This window comes from Papaver somniferum, unplaced genomic scaffold (assembly GCF_003573695.1).
Source record: "Papaver somniferum cultivar HN1 unplaced genomic scaffold, ASM357369v1 unplaced-scaffold_24, whole genome shotgun sequence".
Lineage (NCBI taxonomy): Eukaryota > Viridiplantae > Streptophyta > Magnoliopsida > Ranunculales > Papaveraceae > Papaver > Papaver somniferum.
Window position 1 is genome coordinate 141,639 of NW_020634374.1, and position 22,044 is coordinate 163,682.

At 36.6% G+C, this 22,044-nt stretch overlaps 4 protein-coding genes across 4 annotated transcripts; all 4 read left to right on the plus strand.

The window, feature by feature from the left end:
* The first annotated feature begins 344 nt into the window (after positions 1 to 344).
* On the plus strand, positions 345 to 5,065 carry LOC113341010 (probable 1-deoxy-D-xylulose-5-phosphate synthase, chloroplastic). Its single transcript, XM_026586051.1, has 10 exons — positions 345 to 702; positions 876 to 995; positions 1,083 to 1,247; positions 1,397 to 1,547; positions 1,760 to 2,028; positions 2,288 to 2,567; positions 2,877 to 3,187; positions 3,299 to 3,574; positions 3,667 to 3,951; positions 4,561 to 5,065. Exons 1-10 carry the CDS (start codon positions 550 to 552, stop codon positions 4,708 to 4,710), a joined length of 2,160 nt encoding a protein of 719 aa, XP_026441836.1. The 5' UTR covers positions 345 to 549; the 3' UTR covers positions 4,711 to 5,065.
* Positions 5,066 to 5,409: 344 nt separating this feature from the next.
* LOC113341100 (mitochondrial import inner membrane translocase subunit TIM17-2-like) lies at positions 5,410 to 6,566 on the plus strand. Its single transcript, XM_026586124.1, has one exon. It carries the CDS (start codon positions 5,546 to 5,548, stop codon positions 6,233 to 6,235), a length of 690 nt encoding a protein of 229 aa, XP_026441909.1. The 5' UTR covers positions 5,410 to 5,545; the 3' UTR covers positions 6,236 to 6,566.
* A 367-nt stretch (positions 6,567 to 6,933) lies between these two features.
* Positions 6,934 to 8,818, plus strand: LOC113340881 (probable 1-deoxy-D-xylulose-5-phosphate synthase, chloroplastic). The gene is made up of 3 exons (XM_026585930.1): positions 6,934 to 7,509; positions 7,596 to 7,880; positions 8,450 to 8,818. Exons 1-2 carry the CDS (start codon positions 7,345 to 7,347, stop codon positions 7,860 to 7,862), a joined length of 432 nt encoding a protein of 143 aa, XP_026441715.1. The 5' UTR covers positions 6,934 to 7,344; the 3' UTR covers positions 7,863 to 7,880; positions 8,450 to 8,818.
* A 9,904-nt stretch (positions 8,819 to 18,722) lies between these two features.
* On the plus strand, positions 18,723 to 20,377 carry LOC113340833. Its single transcript, XM_026585893.1, has 4 exons — positions 18,723 to 18,803; positions 18,933 to 19,227; positions 19,347 to 19,454; positions 19,614 to 20,377. Exons 1-4 carry the CDS (start codon positions 18,723 to 18,725, stop codon positions 20,375 to 20,377), a joined length of 1,248 nt encoding a protein of 415 aa, XP_026441678.1.
* The last annotated feature ends 1,667 nt before the right edge of the window (positions 20,378 to 22,044 follow it).

Sequence of the window (22,044 nt, forward strand, 5' to 3'; positions counted from 1 at the left end):
ATCAGGGTCATCTCGACAATGTTAATCGGGATCTGATAATCTGGGAAGGAAGTGCTCAGCATTCCAGAAATGTCACAAGGGATGACGCGAAGAGGGAATTCTTCAGAAATTCAATATATGAAGTAGGTAGTACGAGCCGAGTGTCTGGATCTTTGAATATTGTGAATATATACCACTAATATAAACACTAGGTATAATTTTCAAGATAATAGTCAATTTGGGCATGTAACCGATTACACGACTCTATTATCAATAATATGTAGTTTCTCTTTTGTCAACTCGGACACGCGGATGCTTTAACTAAACTAGCTAAAAAATCGATTTTTTTTTTTTATCGTTTACCTTTTGCTCCATTTTTTTTTTGTTATCGTATGAATAAATTTGTTTTAGATTCGCTTCGTCCCAAACAAAACCAAAAGATACTATTTCGGGTTTCATTCGGTTAAATAATTCCCCCATATTTGAAATTCTCCTCCAAAATTAGGGTTCTGATTTCCCAAGTAGATAGACATGTACAGATTACTGAATCAAGGTTTATAGACTATAATCATGTCCACCACAGGTACTGTATCTGTTCAGTACCACCCAATTGCTAGATTTATCGGCCTTGAGAATGATAAGTTCAGTGTGTTACATCCAAAATTGGAGTTTCGAAGCAAATTTCTCGGATTCAATCTTTGCTCAACCGATAATACTCGCAAGGTATGTCAATAATTTGATCTCTTTTTCTATGTCTATGAATTCATTTGTAGCTTGGATTTAGTAATTTAAGTGAGAAATGCAACATATGTTGAGAATCTGGGTGTTGCTGGTAAATTTTGTTTGAATCACTTAATTGTTGAAAGGGTGGGTTGTGATGGCATTTTTATCTGTAGGGATGTATTGGGAGAGTAAGTGCTGTACCGGAAGCTGATGATTTTTTCTGGGAGAAGGCGTTAACGCCTTTACTTGATATGGTTGAGACTCCGGTGCATTTGAAGACTTTGTCTATCAAGGTTTTGGTTTATGAATTTTTAGAATTTTTAAGTCTGGAGCTATGTAGGTTGAAGTTCTTTTACTAACTAGAGATGGTTATGATGTAGGAATTAAAACAATTAGCTGATGAGATACGTTCAGAGTTATCTTTTATTATGTCGAAGATGCCTAGACACTTTAAAGCCAGTCTAGCAACTGTGGAGCTGACCGTTGCATTACATCATGTTTTTGATTCTCCAACTGATAAGATATTGTGGGATGTGGGTCAACAGGTAGGAACTTACTTTATCAATGGAGCCAGGGTTAGCTCGTTATGTAATGATTTGAGATAGAAGAATACATCATCATCTCTTGGATACAATTGGAGTTAAGATGTGATAATATGATCTTTAAAGAGCAGTTCATCATTTATAATGAACAGGCATACGCACATAAAATTCTCACGGGTCGACGGTCCCTTATGCATACCCTGAGACAAAAGAATGGTCTTTCGGGCTTTACATCTCGCATTGAGAGTGAATTTGACGCATTTGGTGCCGCACATGGGTGCAACAGTATATCTGCTGGACTTGGTAATACTGCGTTCACTTTTCTCATATCATGTTTTCTATTTCCACATATAATAAGCACCTCAATTTTTAAAATCAAGATCTGCTGTCCCTCCTTTTTCTGGACTTCGGAACTATAAGATAGATTTGTAACTGAAAAAGTACTTTATACTTCTTCCAAGTTATTTTTGGTAGACAAAAAAGTGACTGGTCTGAAAGTGTTGATTCATTCTCAGGGATTGCTGTTGCACGGGATATTAAAGGAACGCATGACCGCGTTGTCACTGTGATAAGCAATGAGACGACTATGTCTGGACAGGTCTACGAGGCAATGAGCAATGCAGGATATCTGGACTCCAACATGGTAGTTATATTGAATGATAGCAGACACTCTTTACATCCAAAATTAGATGAGAATCCCAAGTCAGCAATAAACGCTCTCTCTAGTACTCTAAGCAAGCTTCAGTCTAGTAAATCATTTCGGAAATTGAGGGAGGCTGCTAAGGTAAACTCTTACTGTGTGTCCTTGAAAATGATCTATTTAGTCTATAATGAAAATATATAAATAAATGAAGTATAAAGGCCAATCAGATTTAAAGCTCCACTATCGTGATTGCCTTTAGGAAACTATCATTTACCCTGTTTGTGGTCTTTATTTTGTATTTCTATCTACTTCTTTTTTTCTGTACTTTTCAACTGTTCTTACCTGACTGCAAGGGGAGATAATTTTTCTGAGTGCCGTCGCATTATTAATTGACTTTCAGGGTGTCACTAAGAGATTTGGAGGGCGTATGCACGAATTGGCAGCTAAAGTTGATGAGTATGCGCGTGGTATGATGGGTCCACGAGGAGCAACTCTTTTTGAAGAGCTTGGGTTGTATTACATTGGTCCAGTTGATGGACACAACGTTGAAGATTTAATTTGTGTCCTCCAACAAGTAGCATCGTTGGGTTCAACAGGGCCTGTATTGGTGCACGTGATAACAGAGGAAATGCTGGGTTTAGAAGATGACCAGCAAAAGGAGACTTCAATCAAACATCAAGGTTTTTCTTCTCTCCATTTGGTAGCTTAAGCTTTGAAAAAGTCAGTGGGACCATATATTTTGGAGGTATAAACATGCTTAAACGCGCACTGATACCAAGGGTTTATAATATGATAAACTAACACCATCAATAGGTTTTGTGACCTTCTATAGACCAAGTTTGAGTTGGGCATCTGGCAAAAGTAGAATTGATACGCCTATAGGCTTCATATTCTAGTTTTTCTCAGTCAAGTGACACTTTTTGATAGATAATAGAAGGCCATATGATTTAACGAGCTGACTTCTTTTTACATTCTCTAATTTAATGCAGGTTCCAGTAGCTCTGACTCATTAGCTTCATACCCGAAACTAAATGGTAACAGTTTCTCGCGGACCTATAGCGACTATTTTGTGGAGGCTTTGGTAATGGAGGCAGAGAGGGACAAAGATATTGTAGTTGTTCAAGCAGGCATGGGAATGGATCCATCATTAAAACTCTTTCAGGAACGATACCCCGACATGTTTTTTGATGTGGGAATGGCCGAACAACATGCAGTAACTTTTGCAGCTGGTTTGTCATGCGGAGGATTGAAGCCGTTTTGTGTAATTCCATCCACCTTCTTACAGAGAGCCTATGATCAGGTTTTCCTTCTTCGCCCCACTTCTTCCTATCTCTCTACTCTTAATTTTTGAATTGCGCGAATGAACATTGTTCTTAAGCTAATGAGTTTTTGTTCTTATTTTTGACCTTAGATCATCCACGATGTTGATCAGCAAAGAATACCTGTGCGATTTGCAATCTCGAGTGCAGGACTAGTTGGATCTGATGGCCCTACACAATGTGGGGCATTTGACATAACATTCATGTCATGTTTGCCAAATATGATAGTCATGGCACCTTCCGATGAGGATGAGCTTGTGAACATGGTGGCCACTGCAGTCCAAATTGATGACAGACCTGTTTGCTTCAGGTATCCGAGAGGCGCTATTGTTGGGAACAGCCTTATTTGCAACGGGATCCCTCTTGAGGTAATTTCCTAGTACTTTGTATATTTTTTGCTGGTACGAGGTGATATCTTACAGATAAGTCCCTGAAATGAAGCTAAATTACTTGTTGACAGATTGGAAAAGGAAAGATTCTTGCAGAGGGTAAAGATATTGCTTTTTTGGGATACGGGGTGATGGTTCAGAACTGCTTGAAGGCTCGATCTCTTCTCTCCAGCCTTGGTATTCAAGTAACCGTTGCTGATGCAAGGTTCTGCAAACCCCTTGACATCAAGCTTGTTAGGCACCTTTGTGAAGAGCATGAGTTTTTGATAACTGTCGAGGAAGGCTCTGTGGGAGGGTTTGGGTCCCATGTTGCACAATTCATTTCTCTTGATGGGCAGCTTGATAGAAGGGTGAAGGTAATATTCTCTCTCCTGAATCCTTGCATTTATCCAGTTTTTGAGCTTGTTGATGGAGCTCATTAGGTGGAGTATCTGTCCTCTTAAAAAACTGTAGACGAACCCCAATCCTGACTGAATATTTGGGATAAACAGGGTTGTCCTAGTGAGGAAGATGATGATCATGGTTGTTCAATAACTTATTTAAGCCAAACAACTTTTAGAACTCTGTTACAGAAGCCCCTTAACAAAATTTGTTACATATCTTAATGACTTTCTTTAGTATTGAACTGGGGCGTGATTGGGTCGTGACAATTTCATCTCTCACGCAGCATGAGCCCCTGACACACAACATATTCTTGGGTATTTGTTATATTTTTCCTGTAGGTATATTTTCTTGATTTTTAGTCCTTGGGCATCTTAGTACAATTATTGACTTATGCTTTCGTTTCGTAATGGGCATGAGGGATTCTCCATGTCAATTGGTGCGTCCTTGTGAGCCGAATGTTCATCTATTAGTCATAGACTCATAGCATATCAATAGCATCGAAATAGGTATTATAATTTATATAAACGAAACATTCTTCTGGCTCTGATCCCAATTCTAATCTGCATTATACCATGTTTCAGTGGCGGCCAATTGTTTTACCGGACAACTACATAGAGCACGCATCTCCAAAGGAGCAACTTGCTCTTGCAGGCCTGACTGGACATCACATTGCGGCTACAGCTTTGAGTCTGCTTGGACGAACCCGCGATGCACTGTTGTTAATGCGATAGAGAGTTTATATATCCAATTATCATCTGGATAAGAAACGGCTATATAAACGAAAACTGTTCATGACCATTATTCCTTAAGTGTGGTTCGTAAAACTGAACCGATAGTAATCAATTTCTTTGATTCATTTATCATGAGTACATACTTGTATTTAGAGTTGTCTTGTAGAGGTAAGCTTGTTAAGTGCTTACAGACTGAAATTGTGCATAGTTTGAATGTAGCCTTTGTATAAGAGAATTGTACAGCTAAACCAATGCGAATTTATGTATTTATCTCTAAATCGAAGTTTTGAGTTTGCCTGTATGTTATTTCAGCTGCAGATGGAAATTCTAAGTCAATAAAATGGACAATTAGGAACACTGGTTTAAATGTTTTTTTTTTTTGAGTTTTGACAGTTGAATTTGCAGTATGTGCATAGAGCCAACAACAATGTGGCATATTCCATGGCAAATGTACTATTAATCTCCCAAATGAGGAGAACCGGCTAGATGATATTTCAAAAAGAGATACAAGAGTCTTCTTAAAAACCTCTCAACAGGAGAGAAAATGCATTATAGAAGGCAGAAAGGCAACTTAACACTGTCTTGCAAAGATGCATCATATAACAAAAATAAGTCACCCCGTATCCAAATGGGTTGGATGGAGATAACCACTTGTCCTGTAAGACAGGACAGCTCTGATTTTCCCTATGAAGTCGTCTTGATTTGTTGAAGCCACACTTCTTCTTCTGCAGAAGTTAGGGTTCCTTCAAAACAAAAAAAAGTTGGGGTTCCTCTTTCTCACTTCCAAAATCAGACCCCCCACAAAAAAAAATCCTTCCTTTTAGGGTAAAAATTAATGGGAACTCCAGAAACATCAAGAGAACCATGCCCAGATCGAATCTTAGATGATATCGGTGGTGCTTTTGGTATGGGAGCTGTTGGTGGTTCAGCTTTTCATTTCTTGAAAGGAATCTACAACTCACCTAAAGGAGAAAGACTAGTTGGAGGTACACAAGCTGTTCGTATGAATGCACCGCGAGTTGGTGGTAGTTTTGCAGTATGGGGTGGTTTATTCTCTGCATTTGATTGTACAATGGTTTATGTTCGTCAAAAAGAAGATCCATGGAATTCTATTTTTGCTGGTGCAGCTACTGGTGGGTTTTTACAGATGAGACAAGGTCTTGGTCCTGCTTCAAGATCTGCTTTATTTGGTGGTGTTCTACTTGCTATGATTGAAGGAGCTGGGATTATGTTAAATAGGGTTCTCAGCCCTCCTGCTAATATGCCTATGGAAGAAGGGATGCCACAGGGAGTGCCTCCTGGGTTTCCTATGGGGCAATTGCCTGGTCATCAGCAGCAGCCTCAGATGGGTGGTTCTGGTATGTCTATGGAGGATTCTACTTCAGGTTCAGCTTCATCATGGCTTGGTGGATTGTTTGGTGGTGACAAGAAGAAGGAAGATAAGTCAAGTGGGGGGAGTAAGACTGAGATTTTGGAGAGTTTTGATACTCCGAGTGCTCCGATTCCTTCGTTTGATTATAAATGAAGAATGAGTTGTGGTGTTTCAAGGTAAGAGTTTGTTTGGAATTTCAAAGTTAGGGTTTTGAAATTACATCATTATCATTGAATAATGAAATTGTGACAAACCTTGTACTTGGAGTTGCATCAAATCAAAGCTTAAATTTTGTTGAATTCTCACATGTGTGATTATTTAGTCTTTAAGTTGTAGCTAAATAATCTGTCTTTGAAACACTAAAGATATGATTTTTATTATGGTAATTCTGTATTGCAACAAAGGTTGGTTGGTCTACTGTTCTTACTTTGTATGACTATTAATATTATCACTTTACATTAAATGGTCGGGTTTTGAATCAAAATTGTTGTGGATATTTGTACGGCGGTTGCTTAATTTGAGTTGATTGTGCCCTTCGTCATCTCATTTGATGCATTTATGTGGCCATTCTCATTATAGACCTGTTCATTGGTCTCATCAAATTACTTTGATCAGATTACCTTTCATCGCTGTTAGTTATTTTGCTTGTTTTCTTGAAATTATTAGTTTTTATGAGTTCGTTGAAGTAGATTTCTAGTGAACGGACATTTTCTCCCTGCTGAAGTAAGGAGTCTTACTTCCAATGAGTTTGTCGAAGTACATTTATGCCATTTACCTGAATATTTGTCGTGAAAGATGAAGAGATAGGTGGGATGCTTTTATATAATTGGTGTTAGAAAGGATGTCACGCAGGTTATCTTGTTACTGTAATAGGTTTTGCAGCAACTAGTTGATACTTTGTCTACTACAAGGTCGTCCTCGGAATAGCAGACTTTAGCAAGCTTATAAGACTAGTGGCTAGTGGTTCTGTTAGTGGTACAGTTTTGTAGATAGTCTAAAGAGACGATTTCCTCTTTTCTGCATAAACCCTTCATTTTACCTGTTTATAACATTCTAACGCTGGTGAAACTGCTAACAAAGTCGAAGCGTCTTTTTAACTTGCTAAAATTTTGTTACACTACTTGGACAATTTCATCATAGCATGACATCAGCACTAGGCTACTCGTTCAATGAGCTAAACCATCTAGGTTACGCATTACTGAGCTGAGAAGAAAAACATCTGATCTAGTTTTGCCAAATATGGGGCACTTGGCATAACATTCATGTCGCGTTTGCCAAACATGATTGTCATGGAACCTTCCGATGAGGATGAGCTTGTGAACATGGTGGCCACTGCGGTCCAAAATGATGACAGACCTGTTTGCTTCAGGTATCCGAGAGGTGATATTGTTCGGAACAGCCTTATTTGCCATGGGATGCCCCTTGAGGTAATTTCTGCGTACGTTTTTTTTTTCTGGTACGAGTTTATATCTTACGGATGTCTCTGAAATGAAGCTAATTTACTTGTTGACAGATTAGAAAGGCAGAGATTCTTGCAGAGGGTGGAGATATTGCTTTTTTGGGATACAGGGTGATGGTTGAGAACTGCTTGATAGCTTGGTGTCTTCTCTCCAGCCTTGGTATACAAGTTAATGTTGCCGATGCAAGGTTCTGCAAATCCCTTGACATCAAGCTTGTAAGGCAGCTTTGTAAAGAGGATGAATTTTTGATAACCGTTGAGGAAGGCTCTTTGGGAGGGTTTGGGTCCCATGTTGCACAAATCATTTTTCTTGATGGTTAACTTGATAGAAGGGTGAAGGTACTATTCTTTCTCCTCAGTCCTTGTATTTATACAGTTTTTTAACTTCTAGGTGTAGCTGATTAGGTGGGGTATCTTCTTGGAAAATTGTAGACAAACCCTGACTGAATATTTGGTCATGATCATGGTTGTTCAATAACTTATTTTTAAACAACTTCTAGAACTCTGTTACCGGAGCCCCTCAAAAAAATGTTACATATCTAAATAACTTTCTTTAGTCTGGTGCTGGGGCGTAATTGGTCATGATAAATTCAGCTTTCATGCTGCATGAGCCCGCATGATACAAAGAATGTGCTTGGGTATTTTCTACAATTTATCAGTAGATATATATTCTTGATTTTTTTTTTCCCTTGGGCATCTTAATACTATTAGTAACGTATGTTTTGTTTGACATTCGTAATGGGGGCATGAGGAATTCTCCATGTCAGTTGGTGCGTTCTTGTGAGTTGAATATTCACTTTTTAGTCATAGCATATAAATAGCATTGAAATTAGGTATTATAATTTATACGCATGAATCATTCTTCTGGTTCGAACCTCAATCCTAATCTGCATTAAACCATGTTTCAGAGGCGGCCAGTTGTTCTACCTGACAACTACATAGAGCACACATCTCCAAAAGATCAACTTGTTCTTGCAGGCCTGACTGGACATCACATTGCTGCTACAGCTTGGAGTCTGCTTGGCCGAACCCGTGATGCGCTGTTGTTGATGCAATAGAGAGTTGTTTTTATATCCAATTATTCCTCAAGTCTGGATTGTAAAACTGAACAGACAGTAATCAATTTCTTTGATTCATTTATCATGAGTACATATTTGTACTTTAGAGTTGTTTTGTAGAGGTAAGCTTGATAATGCTTACAGACTGAAATTGTGCATAGTTAAAATGTAGCCTTTTAATCAGATTGATGTATCTATCTTGAATGTGCTTCTGGCATGTTTGTTAGAGTTGTTTTGTATGGGCTTTGTACTATGCAGTTCATCTAGCAAGAACCAACAAGTATTTTTGGGTCTTTATAGAAAACTAGATTTTGTGTCTGTGCTACGCACCGGGCGGACCCGAAAATCAACCACCATATTTTTTCTTTTAACCATATTTTTGGTTTGTTGTGGTATGGCTTCGCCTCACCTAGTCTCGATGTATATTTAGGATTTTTGATTTGGTGTGGCTCGGCTTCACCTCGCCCCTTCCCGATGTATTTCTGGTTTGGTGTTGTGCGGCTTCGCCTCGTCCCATTGAGATGCAATTTTGATTTGGTGTGGCTCGGCTTCGCCTCGTCCCATCACTAAGGATTTTTTATTTGGTGGCTCCGCTTCGCCTCGCCCTGTCCCAGTGCATTTTTTGATTTGGTGTCGCGTGGTTTGGTCTTACCCAATCCTGATATATATTTTATTTTCTTGTCGCGTGGCTTTGGTGCAGGAAACCTGGAATTTTGTGTGGCAGGGCAATGCGCTAGATAAATACATTAAGAAAAGTTAAAACATACTCCCAAAGTTAATGATAGAAAGATGTCACCCCACAAACCGTATTCATTTTTGATCATATAGAACATGTCAAAGTTATAACATACTCCCACTTTTGAAATTTCTTCCGCTTCATCATCAAGTTGCCTGCTAAGTTACACTAAGTTACTAAGATATGGTATCATATTAATTCAAAAAATCATTACAATCGACAACTATTAATCCCAATATATGATCTGTCGAAAAGAAACAAATATGTATTATTATAATTGAAGTGTCAATCTACATAATTATACAATTGTACATTTTTGTTCTGATCACATCATGGAAGAAATAACTCAATGGATAAATTAAGACAATTTTCTGTTAATTATTTTCCCCATCTCTTCTATATACCTCATAAAAAAGATCAGACATCAAATTTGACTACGCTGAGACAAACCTGAAGTACATAAATGTGTGCACCATTACCACATCAAAATTGATCACTCCTAGAGAAACCTAAAGTACAAATAATCATATGCACCATAACGATATCAGCGCGTAGAAAACTGAGGTAAGAGATGAAAACTGACATGTTGACCAAGAAGGCTTCTCCATAAGCCAGTCCATTTCTTCTCATGCTTTAGAGTATCCACTCTCAAACTTTGGGAGCTAGATGAAGACCGATCAGCCAAGTTCCTTCATCCTGCAAGATCGCACCTGCAATTAGCTTTTGCAGATGGTCATCTAAGCTACGAACTGAACTCTACTGTGAAAAAAAATAATCAAGTATACTCATTTGTACCTCAATAGTTCTATTGGATTATATTCAGAAGCAACCAGAAATGTAAATGTATTATATAACTCACCATCTCAGACCCTCAGTCCCCATCGAACTCATAATCTTACATTTAACCCTACTCTTTTTACCAGCTGGTCCAAGAACTTGGATACTAACAATAAGCTATTGGAGAAAAATCAATGAGGTGAAGTTAAGAGTTAAATACCATTCACAACAATCCTTTCACCAAGCAAGAATTCCACCTGTATAGGCTCATAAAGTAAGTCTTTGGTATAGTTGTTTGAAATTACAGGCAATTCAAAACATTCGATTAGTTGATTTCTTTATCCAGTAAAAAAACATACACTGTTATAATGAACTAACATCCAAAATGTATGTCATGTTTTAAATCGAAACAGAACAACTTAACAAAATTATATAGAAATTTTATTGATCTAATTTTATCAACTACATGGGATTTGTGATTGTTTATTTCATTTTTATAGTCTAACTCAATTCGCCCCACAATTTTCTAATATTATTACAATGAATAGAACCTACAACTTCTCAGTAAGCTAAATTAAACTATATGCATTGGTTTGTTCTTCACTATTTTTTTTCTTCCGATTGCTGATGTTTCATTTTTCGTTCCTAATATATCTTCCAGTTCAAGTTCACTACCAAGTTGCACGTTGAAAGACAATATAATTATTCTCACATATCAAATAAAAAAAATAGTATCACGAGCCAATTTTAAAAAATAAAACAAACCCATTAAATAAATGGTTAGCATTATCACCTTCTTCTTTTCTCAATGAGTTAGTATTATCACCTTAGTTTGCCCTACAATAGTATTCAAATGTGCAAGAGAAACACATATATACAAAATGTTTCACATTAATGTTCAAATGACTTTAGAAACCATGCTAACTAAAAACCGATGATAAAGAAATATATGAGTACACCACTTACGGATGATTAGTGTGTTAGGAACTTGAACAGGTGACATTGATGTGAGTTATTTCAATTATTATCTACAACACATAACTTTAGAAGTCCTTCCGAAAGGTTTTTGTCTAGCTCTCTTGAACTTGAATGGGCTTTAAACATAGCTTACAGTATTAACTAATTATCCTATAATATAAAAAGGATAATTATAATAGGAGTAAAACTATCCTAATTACAATAGCTTACAGTATTAACTAATTATCCTATATTTATAAAATTATGCACATGATTACTCCATAAAACCAAAAAATAAAAATAATGTCGGCTTACCATAGACATTTGAGGTGCTCCTTTTTTTTTGCCTCCTCAAAAAAGCTTATAGGTATCCAATACCGAACTCCTTCTCAAGCTTTTGCATCCTACGCATTATACAAAAGAAGATTCTTAACACCATGAACAAAACATTCCAGGTCTGTAAATTCAAGCTATTTTATTTAGTTTTCTATTTGATGCTTACTATTGAGACAGTGGTGAAACAAAATCAAAGGACAATCATAATTACCACAGTCAGGTGTACTGAAATCCTTGGAATTTTCTAATATTATTTTCTATTTAGTTTCCAGTGCTCTCATGTAACCTAAAAAGCAATCTTAATCGTAATCAATATTCAATAAAATCCTGGTCCAATGTGCTCTCATGTAACCAATACCTATTCTCTTTCAAGGGTCTCGGGATATAAATATATAAGTAATCCGTTAAGGTAGCCTATAAAGCATATGCATAACTCTGGAGGTTGTGAACTGGGCATTTAGGCCTTAAATCAAAGGACAATCATCATTACCACAGTCAGGCGTACTGAACTCCTTGGAATTTTCTAATATCATTTTCTATTTAGTTTCCAGTGCTCTCGTGTAACCTAAAAAGCAATCTTAATCGTAATCAGTATTCAATAAAATCCTGGTCCAGTGTGCTTTCATGTAATCAATACCTATACTCTTTCAAGGGTCTCGGGATTTAAATATATAAGTAATCCATTAAGGTAGCCTATAAAGCATATGCATAACTCTGGAGGTTGTGAACTGGGCATTTAGGCCTTAATTACTCCGACCAAATTCAAAGTAAAAATATTCAACAAATTCTTAGTAGTCCTCAACTGTTCCAATCAACTTAACAAACTCTTAGAAATTTTATTTCTATTTCATCTATTCTGGCTTAACTCAAACAAATACATCAAAAAAGTTAGCGCATCAAATACGTAAAAGTGGGAACTTTTTATTGAATGCAAAAATTCAACTATGATGCATAGTTATAAGTATTATAACTAACATCCAAAACAACAACATAACAGTAAATGCATTCCAACTAATATACACACCACAAATCACTTAGCTTGAATTGCAACAATGAAATACGCCAACTTAAAAAATTAGGAAGAAAGTCAAAGATTACCATTGTTGCAATCTCCATTGCACCCTTAAAACTTTAGATTTGTTCTAAGAACACTGAGGCGATTACGAAGAATCCTGGAACCTAACCTGCAAAGTCAAAAAAAAAAGAAGAAAAATGATCAGAAAATTAAGAAAGAGGCGCCACTGATCCAAGAAAGTATTCTCTGTACAAAATTAAAAAAAGGTAGAGTTTAATACAAATATGAAACCAAAGTAATACTACAAACAACATAAATGACCATAATTGTATATCATGTCAAAAATCAAATAAACCCATGTTTAATGAACCAAGAACTACTACACTACAACAAATTGATTACTCAAATCCACCTCAATTCCCTTCGCTCCCGAGTCCTAACTAATAAAAAGAAAAGAACACGCCCACCAATTTACACAATATCAAGAAAGAAACATCACCAGTATAAATTGGCTGCAATCCGACCAAGCTATGCAAGGTTATAAATTGGCTGCATTGATTGGTTACCTGAAACCAACATAAATAAGGTTTATCACAGTTGATTTGGGTTATTGATACATTGAACAAAATAAACAATCATCAAAATATCCATTATTAACCTCCATTATTAGGGTTCACACCTGCATGATAAACCTCGAGTGCAATAGTTTCGAGAGAGTCGAGCATCAACCGAAAAATTAAGAATACAAAGCAATCAACACAAAATCATGAAGAAAATTTTCTAGGGGTTAAATTCTCAGAGAACCAATAGCAGAAGAAAGAAACCGAAAAATATTTATAAACGAAAAACCCACATAATTAATATTTGCTCTGCCTAAACCTAGGACGTCTCTTTGATCAGGAAAGGAGAGAAGGAAGTTTTCGTGCCGCAACAGTTCATTAAAGTCAAATAAACCCTAACCAAACACAGTGAACCCTTGATTCCTTCAAATCCCAACTTGAATTTTGTAAAAATTGTACCTGAAAAAATAAACCCCTAACCAAGCCCGTATGATCATAAATCAAGAGATTAGAGTTTCAAAAATCAAAACAAAGCAGCGAAACCCTAACCTATGTTTTGTTTGGCTTGATTCCTTCATACCCTAACTTCCATTTCAGTTACTCTTCTCGTTCAGGGAAAAATCGGGAGGAGAATAAAGAGAGCGAATTTCTATGATTTTTTTCGTAGGGAAGAAAACCTAGGTTTGTTCCTAGGGTTTATTCTAAGAATTTTTTTTTGTTTCCGTTTTTCTTTTTTGTGTGTGATAAATATAAAAATTTCTTGATTTTGTGAAGAAAAAGTCTTGTTTTTCTCTCTTTTGAGGAAAAGTGAAACGGAGCAATTCTGTGGGAGAGTACGCTCACCGTTGAACGTGAAGCCCAAAAAGCTTAGGATTTTAAAGGAGTTAGAATACAGATTGATTGATATTGCCTCAGCTAATTGTATCAAAACAAAAGAAACTACATATATTGCCGTCGGGTAAGATGCATTTCAAATATTTGCTCGTACGTTAAAACTGAAGTCTTAACCATGTGCAAGCGATATTCTTCGTCTTTGAATATCACGATGAGTAAACATCAGTAGCATAACTGTCAATAGTCCGACTTGAAACTCAAGCCCAAGAAGACGTAACTCGGATTTTGTTTGGAACTAGCTGCGCCAGAGGAATTTCTTATACCAATACCGAATGTGAAGCTTCGACTCTTCTTCGGACTGACATACTGTGAAGACAAATTGGTCGAAGCTAGCACATGCTTACACCATGTGGAATCAACTGTGACCGGAGCAACCCAATACAGTCCAACTTTAAAAGGAAAAAAATTGCGTAAAAAAAGAAAGAGACCATCAGAACGGAGAAGACAAATGTCCGATTAAGTTAGTTCGACAGATTTTTTATGTCCACGGATCTGTTTTTTGTGGAACTAGCTGCCAGACTTGGTCTGGTACGGCTACTGAGTGTCCGGGAATATATATGGCGGATTTTTTTATGTACGATGAAGACTAAAAGTTCCAAACTAGCTCCAGACTCTTGTCATGTGGCTTGAGAAATAAAATAACTCAGAGCGTAAGCAGTGACGGGATATCTCAATTTTTTGCAACCCCTGGTGCATGCTAACAGCTGCTCGTCACATTTTATTGCGTCAAAAGACAAGACAATGTAGTTGGTGGCTTCAATGTGTTACGGTAAAAAAAAATAAAAATAAAAAATAGAACGTAGTCACTAGTCACGTACATACAGGAAGAGAGGTGAAATATATTCCGATTGAGTAGAGGTTTAAAGTTTGAACATTGTTTAAGACGTGAAATGCCTGCATGGCCGAGCCAGAAATTTTGCTATGAGAACAAAGGAAGTAAAAGTCTTGCCAAGGGATGTAATTAACAATGAGCTTGAAAGTTCGATATTTAAAAGATTTAAGCTCAGGAGCCATCTGGGTTGGGTGTGTAATTGTTCACTCATGCTTCGAGCTGGCTCTGCCCCCAGTCCGGATCTAGATCATTATTTTGCTTTGATCTTTCGTGAAATAGTACTGTGAAAAAAGTACTCTAAATTATTGCCTACAAAGTACAAAATGTTGACAAGAGAGGATTTAAAAGTGAGGTCTCTATTAAAAAAAGTTGAATTTAGATGGAAGTACGAATTTTGATTTTTGATGGAGATTACGAAAATTATTGAACATTGGTTTCGAATGATATGTGATCTCATCGGTGTCAGAAAAGTACATATGCCCATTCAAATTATGGAACAATATAGGATGGAGCCTAAGGAGCTTAGGATCAAAGTATGTGATCTCATCGGTGTCAGAAAAGTACATATGCGCATTCAAATTGTGAAACGGAGCAATTCCGTGGGAGGGTGACTGTCACCGTTCAACGTGGAGCCTAAGGAGCTTAGGATTTTAAAGGAGTTAGATTACAGATTGATTGATATTGCCTCAGCTAACTGTATCAAAACAAAAGAAACTACATATATTGTCGTCGGGTAAGATGCATAACTGTACTTTGCATGCGCATATGTACTTTGAATAATTTCGAATGATGCATAACTGTACATATGCGCATTCAAAATTGCCTAATTGTACTTTGCATGGAACAATATAGGCATCGTTTTTTATCATCTACTTCTGCTGAACTTATTTGGATTGAGTATCTATTGCATGATCTTGGTGTCTCTCTATCGCAAGCTCCTATTCTCTACTGTGATAACATCAGTGCTACATACCTTGCTCTTAATCCGATACAACATTATTGTTCCAAGCATATACAGATTCATTACCATTTTGTTCCTGAAAGGATATCTTCCAGGTATTTGCAACTGCGTTATATCTCTACTGAGCATCAACTTGCAGATCTATTTACTAAAGGCTTATCAACTGCAAGGTTTAGCTTTTTATGTAGCAAGCTTTCACGTTGTTTTCCACCGTGTAGAGCTTGAGGGGGTGTGTAGAATATATGTCCATGTCAAGTCCGTATATAAGTCCATATATATGTCAGGTCTTTGTATTAGAGTCCATTGTAACTAATACCCATATAACTCAATATAAATATATGCCTCAATAACCTAAGATGATTAACTGAGAGCTTCCATAATTTTTTATTTTTGCTCGGAAGGTTCAGGTTCTCTCATATTTTAGTGTAATTTCAGACCAACCAACATATAGATACTTGGCTTGTACCGCTGTTTTGACACTCTTAACGGTTAATGACATGAAACAATTACTTGTTCGTAGCTGTCACTAGTTGAGGATCACAAATCAGTTTTCTGTGTACTGTCAAAAGAATTTAGAAGAAATCATATCACTTCGTCAACAAAATTACAGTGTACTATGACATAAAATTTATCATCCACCATAAACTTGTCAAATAAAAAATGGTGATGATGAAATTGACACCCAAGGCCCAATCCATTGTATTTGTGCACCACATAAAAATTCTACTCCTATAAACGAGCGTACGTGAGAATTCCCAAATCATAAGTACCAACCGAGACGCGATCTTTGCAGTTTATTTTCTCCCGGTTCCACAGATAAGGCCCGAGATTTTGTTTAGTCTTCCCAAATTATTAGGGGATTTTCAACGTGATTTTTTTCATTAAAAACCTATAAAAGTCCTGGGGGTTGGATTTTGAGAGACCGGTTTTTTCGTTTGATATTTCGTTCTCTAGTCTAGAGGTTTTGAAGAAGAGGCCAAAAGCGTCTACCAGATGCCAATTGAGAGAAAAGATTATACTCTCTGTTATCATCTGGTGGACGTTATTGAGCCTCTTCTTCTGTTTCTTCCATCTTCTATATATATATATATATATATATATATTTTGAACACGATAAGATCATTCCTTTAACAGACAATCTTGCTTGTGTAAGGAAATAAAAGTTTATTGGTGGGGCGATATCTCAATTCCGTGATTGTAGAATAAGATAGACTTTTGTTTGCCTAAACAAATCAGGGTTTCTTCTAATTTCTGTATCTTCCTATGATCTAATCAATGGTTTCTCTCTGTTAGATTTTCCTGTGTTAACAGTAATTTCCCAGTTGATAATGACTTATTTCTTATTATCTATCTCTTTGATTTTCAATGCTTTTCTTTTTCTTAATTTGATGTCATGATTTTCTTTTTCAAATCTTCTTTATAATGTTTTAGCTTAGCATTTGTCTGCAGTTTTATGTTAGTGGCTATCTCATTCTACCAAATGATCTTCTGAATTTTCTCTTTGCAGGGTATCTTGTCTTTCATCATGGAAAGCATCCAGTATGGGTTCTCTTGGTTCACTTTTATCCTTCTATTAACTTTATTGTTACAGTCATTTATAGTATCATTGGTTTCACCAACAGTATTGCAATCCATCAGTCTCAAGATGGTCTTCAACAGTATGTTCTAGTATTCAAATCAAGCTAATCATGTATATGATCGTATGGGTTTCTGTAAATATTTTCATCACGATGCGTGGGGGACGATTCACCAAAGCAGTTAAAAAAATTCAAATTTTGAATTTTCCAATTTACCGCAATTCTTGGAGTGGAATAAGTTCAATCAATCTAGTTGTCCGTCGGTTTCACCTCAGCTGACCATGCAGTCATTCAAGGAAAGAAATTATCGCAGATATGTTATTCCCCTCCTTAGTCATTGATTACAGTAAGATATGTAGTTATGGAAATATTATATCACATTCTATCATTGTTATAAGAGCAATATCAGTCGAGAAGAAATCATATTCTAGAACTTCAATACTTACGTTTTCACATCTTTCGAAAATGACATCTTCTTCAAATAACCAAATTTCAGCCATCACTAGCAAGATGCAGAACTCAACTATTCGATATCTTTGCGCAAGACAAATGCGAAGAGCTTTAGGATCCAAGCAAACTATTATGACTGAAGCTTCAAACCAATGGAAGAATACTTTGATCGGGAAACTCTTTTCAAGAGACTCTATAGATACTGAAGATGTCAGAAAAGCTACAATCTCTTTATGGAAAAGATACAAAGTGAAGGAAGTACGTGGGATTAATAGAAATATCTTCTTATTCAAGTTTCACTCAGATGAAACAATGAAAGTCGTCCTCAAAAAAGGTCTATGGAATGTTCTTAAATGTCTCCTCAATCTTAAGATCTATGATCCTTCTATCACAGTACAATACTAGAGGTTTACTCACCAAGAGATGAATGTGCAGTTCCAACATCTTCTTCTTGAACACCATTCTCCTTCTGTTGTCAATGATGCAGTTAACGAACTTGGTGAGAAAATATCGATTACCGCAGAGAATTGTAGACCAGGAGCGGGTAGTGTAATCACTTCCAGAGTGAAGATTGATCTATCAAAACCTCTTCACAGAGGTGGTTGGTGGAATACTGCTGCAGGAGGAAGTGCTTGGGTACGCTATCACTGGGAAAGAAAATCCCATAATTTATGTAAGGATTGTTTTGTTTTTGATCATAATGATGAAGAATGTGCAAATATAGCAGATGATTTAAAAACTCGGCGTTACACAAGTGATGAATACATTGCGTATATCCATGAACTTGCTGGAGCCTATGGATAGAAATAATTAAATAATTGGAATTACTGGTGTAAAAAATCTGTGAAGCTAGTCAGAATCAGTTGAACAATAATAACTCTGAAGAGATGGATGATGGCAGAAAACTTAAGAGATCTAGGAACACTGAGCTGGAAGATGACTTGTCAGATGATGGAGAACCTCATGAAAAATTATAAAACCAAGATACGAATACTGCAAAGAGATTATCTGCTGCTAAGACTGATACGATGGAGCATGACTTGATTGAAGAGGGAGAACTGGCTGAGAAGGAGTATTTTCATGTTACTCACGAGGTCCCCGCTGCTATGGTATCTTATTTTAGCTATTTAAAGTTTCTCTCTTTTCACATTTTTCTACTTTGCTCTTATAATTTTTCATGGTATACTGTTATTTTTCAAAATCATTTAAGCATGAAGGTTCTGAGTTGGAATTGTCAGGGATTTCTAGGAAAAGATACCAGAGACTATCTTCAGCATCTTAATAAGTTATACTCTTCAGACATAATCTTTTTATCAGAGACTAAAATAAACGATGATAGAATAATTAGACTATCTAATTTCTTAGGCTTCCCAAATAAGAGTTATGTTCCCTCTATTGGTTTAGCTGGTGGTATCTTCCTCCTCTGGAAGGATGGCTTAACTTTGGATTTAGTTGGTTCAACAGACAAAATGATACATGTTATTGTATCTAACGATCCTAGCAAAGGAGAGTGGTTCTTATCTTGTGTCTATGGTACTCTTTATAAAAAAGATCAACCCGATCAATGGTCTTATATTTTGGACCTTAGTAAGTCTGTTAATATATCCTTGGTTCTTATAGGTGATCTGAACATTACTATATTGACTCTCAAGATAGAAATTCCCAATCTCCTAATTCTACACCTCAAGAAGTATTAGGTGCTATCAATGATTCTGGTTTATCAGATCTTAGATTTAGTGGGAATCCATTTACTTGGTCAAGTAATAAGCATGGAACCGGAAAATACAAATCTAGAATTGATAGGGATTTGATAAACAATGACTGGCATTTATCTTATCTTGATGCTTTACTCACTCACTTATCTCAAAGAGGCTCTGGTCATTGTCCTATTTTGCTAGACTTGTATAAACCAAATTAAGGTACTGGTAGGAATTGGAAATTCTGGGAGCATTGGCTTCAAAATAATCAATGTCATGATGAAATTAAAAATGCTTGGTCTGCCTATTACCATGGTTCTAATGCTTTTGTTCTTGCCAATAAGGAATTTTACACTAGGCACTGTTTGTCTAAATGGAGCAAAGCTGTTTTTGGTGGTATTGAAGGCAGAATTATAAATCTGCAGTCCCATATTACCCAACTTCAAATTTCAGATAAAGATGGCAGCAACACTAATGAAGTCACCACCCTTGAAAAAGAGATCAGTTCACTCAATGATATTCTTGCAAGTTCTAACAGACAAAAGGCCAGAGATATTTTCTTTAATGATATGGATAAAAATTCGAAATATTTTCATATCAGAGCTAATAAAAGAAGGTCGAGAAATAGGATTGATGCTCTCCAATCCCCAAATGGTACTTGGTGCTCAGATAAAGCTTCTCTAGAAGATCTTCTTAGTAACCACTTCCACAAGATTATGTCTACATCTTCTCCAGGTAGCAGCTATTATTTTTTAAAACATATTCCTTCTATCATAACAGATGCTGTTAATCAAGAGTTGGAAGCAATCCCGTCTGAGGAGGAAATTTATAAGGCTCTAATGACTATGGAGCCATGGACTAGTCCGGGCCCGGATGGTTTTCCACCCGGATTCCACCAAACACAATGGTCTATTGTTAAGGATGATGTGTGTAATATGGTAAAATCGTTTTTTCCACTCAGGCTTCATGCTCAGGGAGCTAAATAAAACAAGAATTTCTCTCATTCCCAAAGTAAAATCACCAAGCAAACCGGAGGATTTCAGGCCAATTGCCTTATGCAACACAGTTTACAAGCTCATTTCCAAGGTTATCTCTCTGAGAATGAAGAAGCATATTACAAAAATAATCTCTCATATGCAAGCCGCGTATGTGCTAGGAAGATTGATCTCTGAGAATGTTTGTCTAGTTCAAGAAATAGTGCAAGCTATGAAGAGAAAAGAAGGTAGCAGTGGTCATTTATCCCTCAAAATGGACATGTGGAAGGCATTCGACATACTAGAGTGGAGTTTTTTAATATATGTCTGAAAGAAGTTTGGATTTGGAGATAAGTTCTTTCATCTCATTCAACAATGTGTTGGTACCACGCAGATCGAAGTTCTTCTTAACGGGAGTCCAAAAAAATCCTTCAATCCATCTAGAGGCATATGCCAAGGAGATCCTTTATCTCCATATTTTTTCATCTTGGCCATGAAATCTTTCTCAAGGGTTCTTGCTCATTGTGAAAGATCAAAACTTCTTACAGGTATTAAAATTTCAAGATTCGATCCTAAAATAAACCGTCTACTCTTTGCGGATGATTGTCTTCTATTCTGCAAGACAACCCTAAATCAAACTAGAAACTTTTACAAGTCATCGAAGATTTCAGTGTTTGTTCTGGACAATTGATAAACTTTAACAAGTCTGCACTATACTTCAGCTCAAATATGGATCCTTCTACCTGTCAAATATTTAGTGGTCTTCTTCAGGTTCGTGAGATGAATATCAAGAAGAAAAATATCTGGGTCTTCCTTTTTTTGTTGGAAAAAAATAGGAGAATGCCTTTTGCAGTACTTCAAGAGAAGATGAATCGTCGCTTCTCAAATTGGAATGCAAGCAATATGTCTGAAGCAGCTCGTTCTGTTATGGTTAAATGTTTCAAATGCTATTCCAATCCACTATATGCAGAGCTTTAAACTTCCAGAGGCTACCATTAACAAGTTGAATTCTTCGCAGCAAGCATTCTGGAGAAATAAAAAAACCAATAAAGGAAGGAAAATTATTACTTGGAAGAGGGTCTGTCACCCAAAGTCAGAGGATGGTCTTGGTTTTCGTGACATGCATACATTTAATCGAGCCTTGTTGGCTAAGTCAGCCTGAAAAATTTGTACGGATAAAAATTCGATCATGTCTAAATCTCTGCAAGCGAAGTACTACCCAGATGGAAATCTCTTTGATTTAAAAAAGAAATCAAACACAACCTGGTCATGGCGTAGCATCAGTTCAGAACTTCAATTCATCATGAGACACAGTTGTTGGAATTTAGGGAATGGTGAAGCAATTCTTATTTGGAAACATCGATGGATCCCTCAACTACAAGATCCACCTCAGCCAAAACAAGGTTGTTTCTCTGCATCGAACTATACTTATGTAAAAAAGTTTTTCATGACAGATTCTTCTTCTTGGAACATCCTACTGCTAGGGGAATTATTTGATGATGCTACTGTCAATCTCATAATGCGTATAACTATTCATCCTACTCAGACAGACAGGTTGATTTGGCTATTGGAGAAAAATGGATGCTTCACGGTTAAGTCATGCTATCAGAAGATGTGTAATGAAACTTCCCTTATTCAGCCAGTTGATGACAGAATGAGGAAGATATTTAGTAGATTGT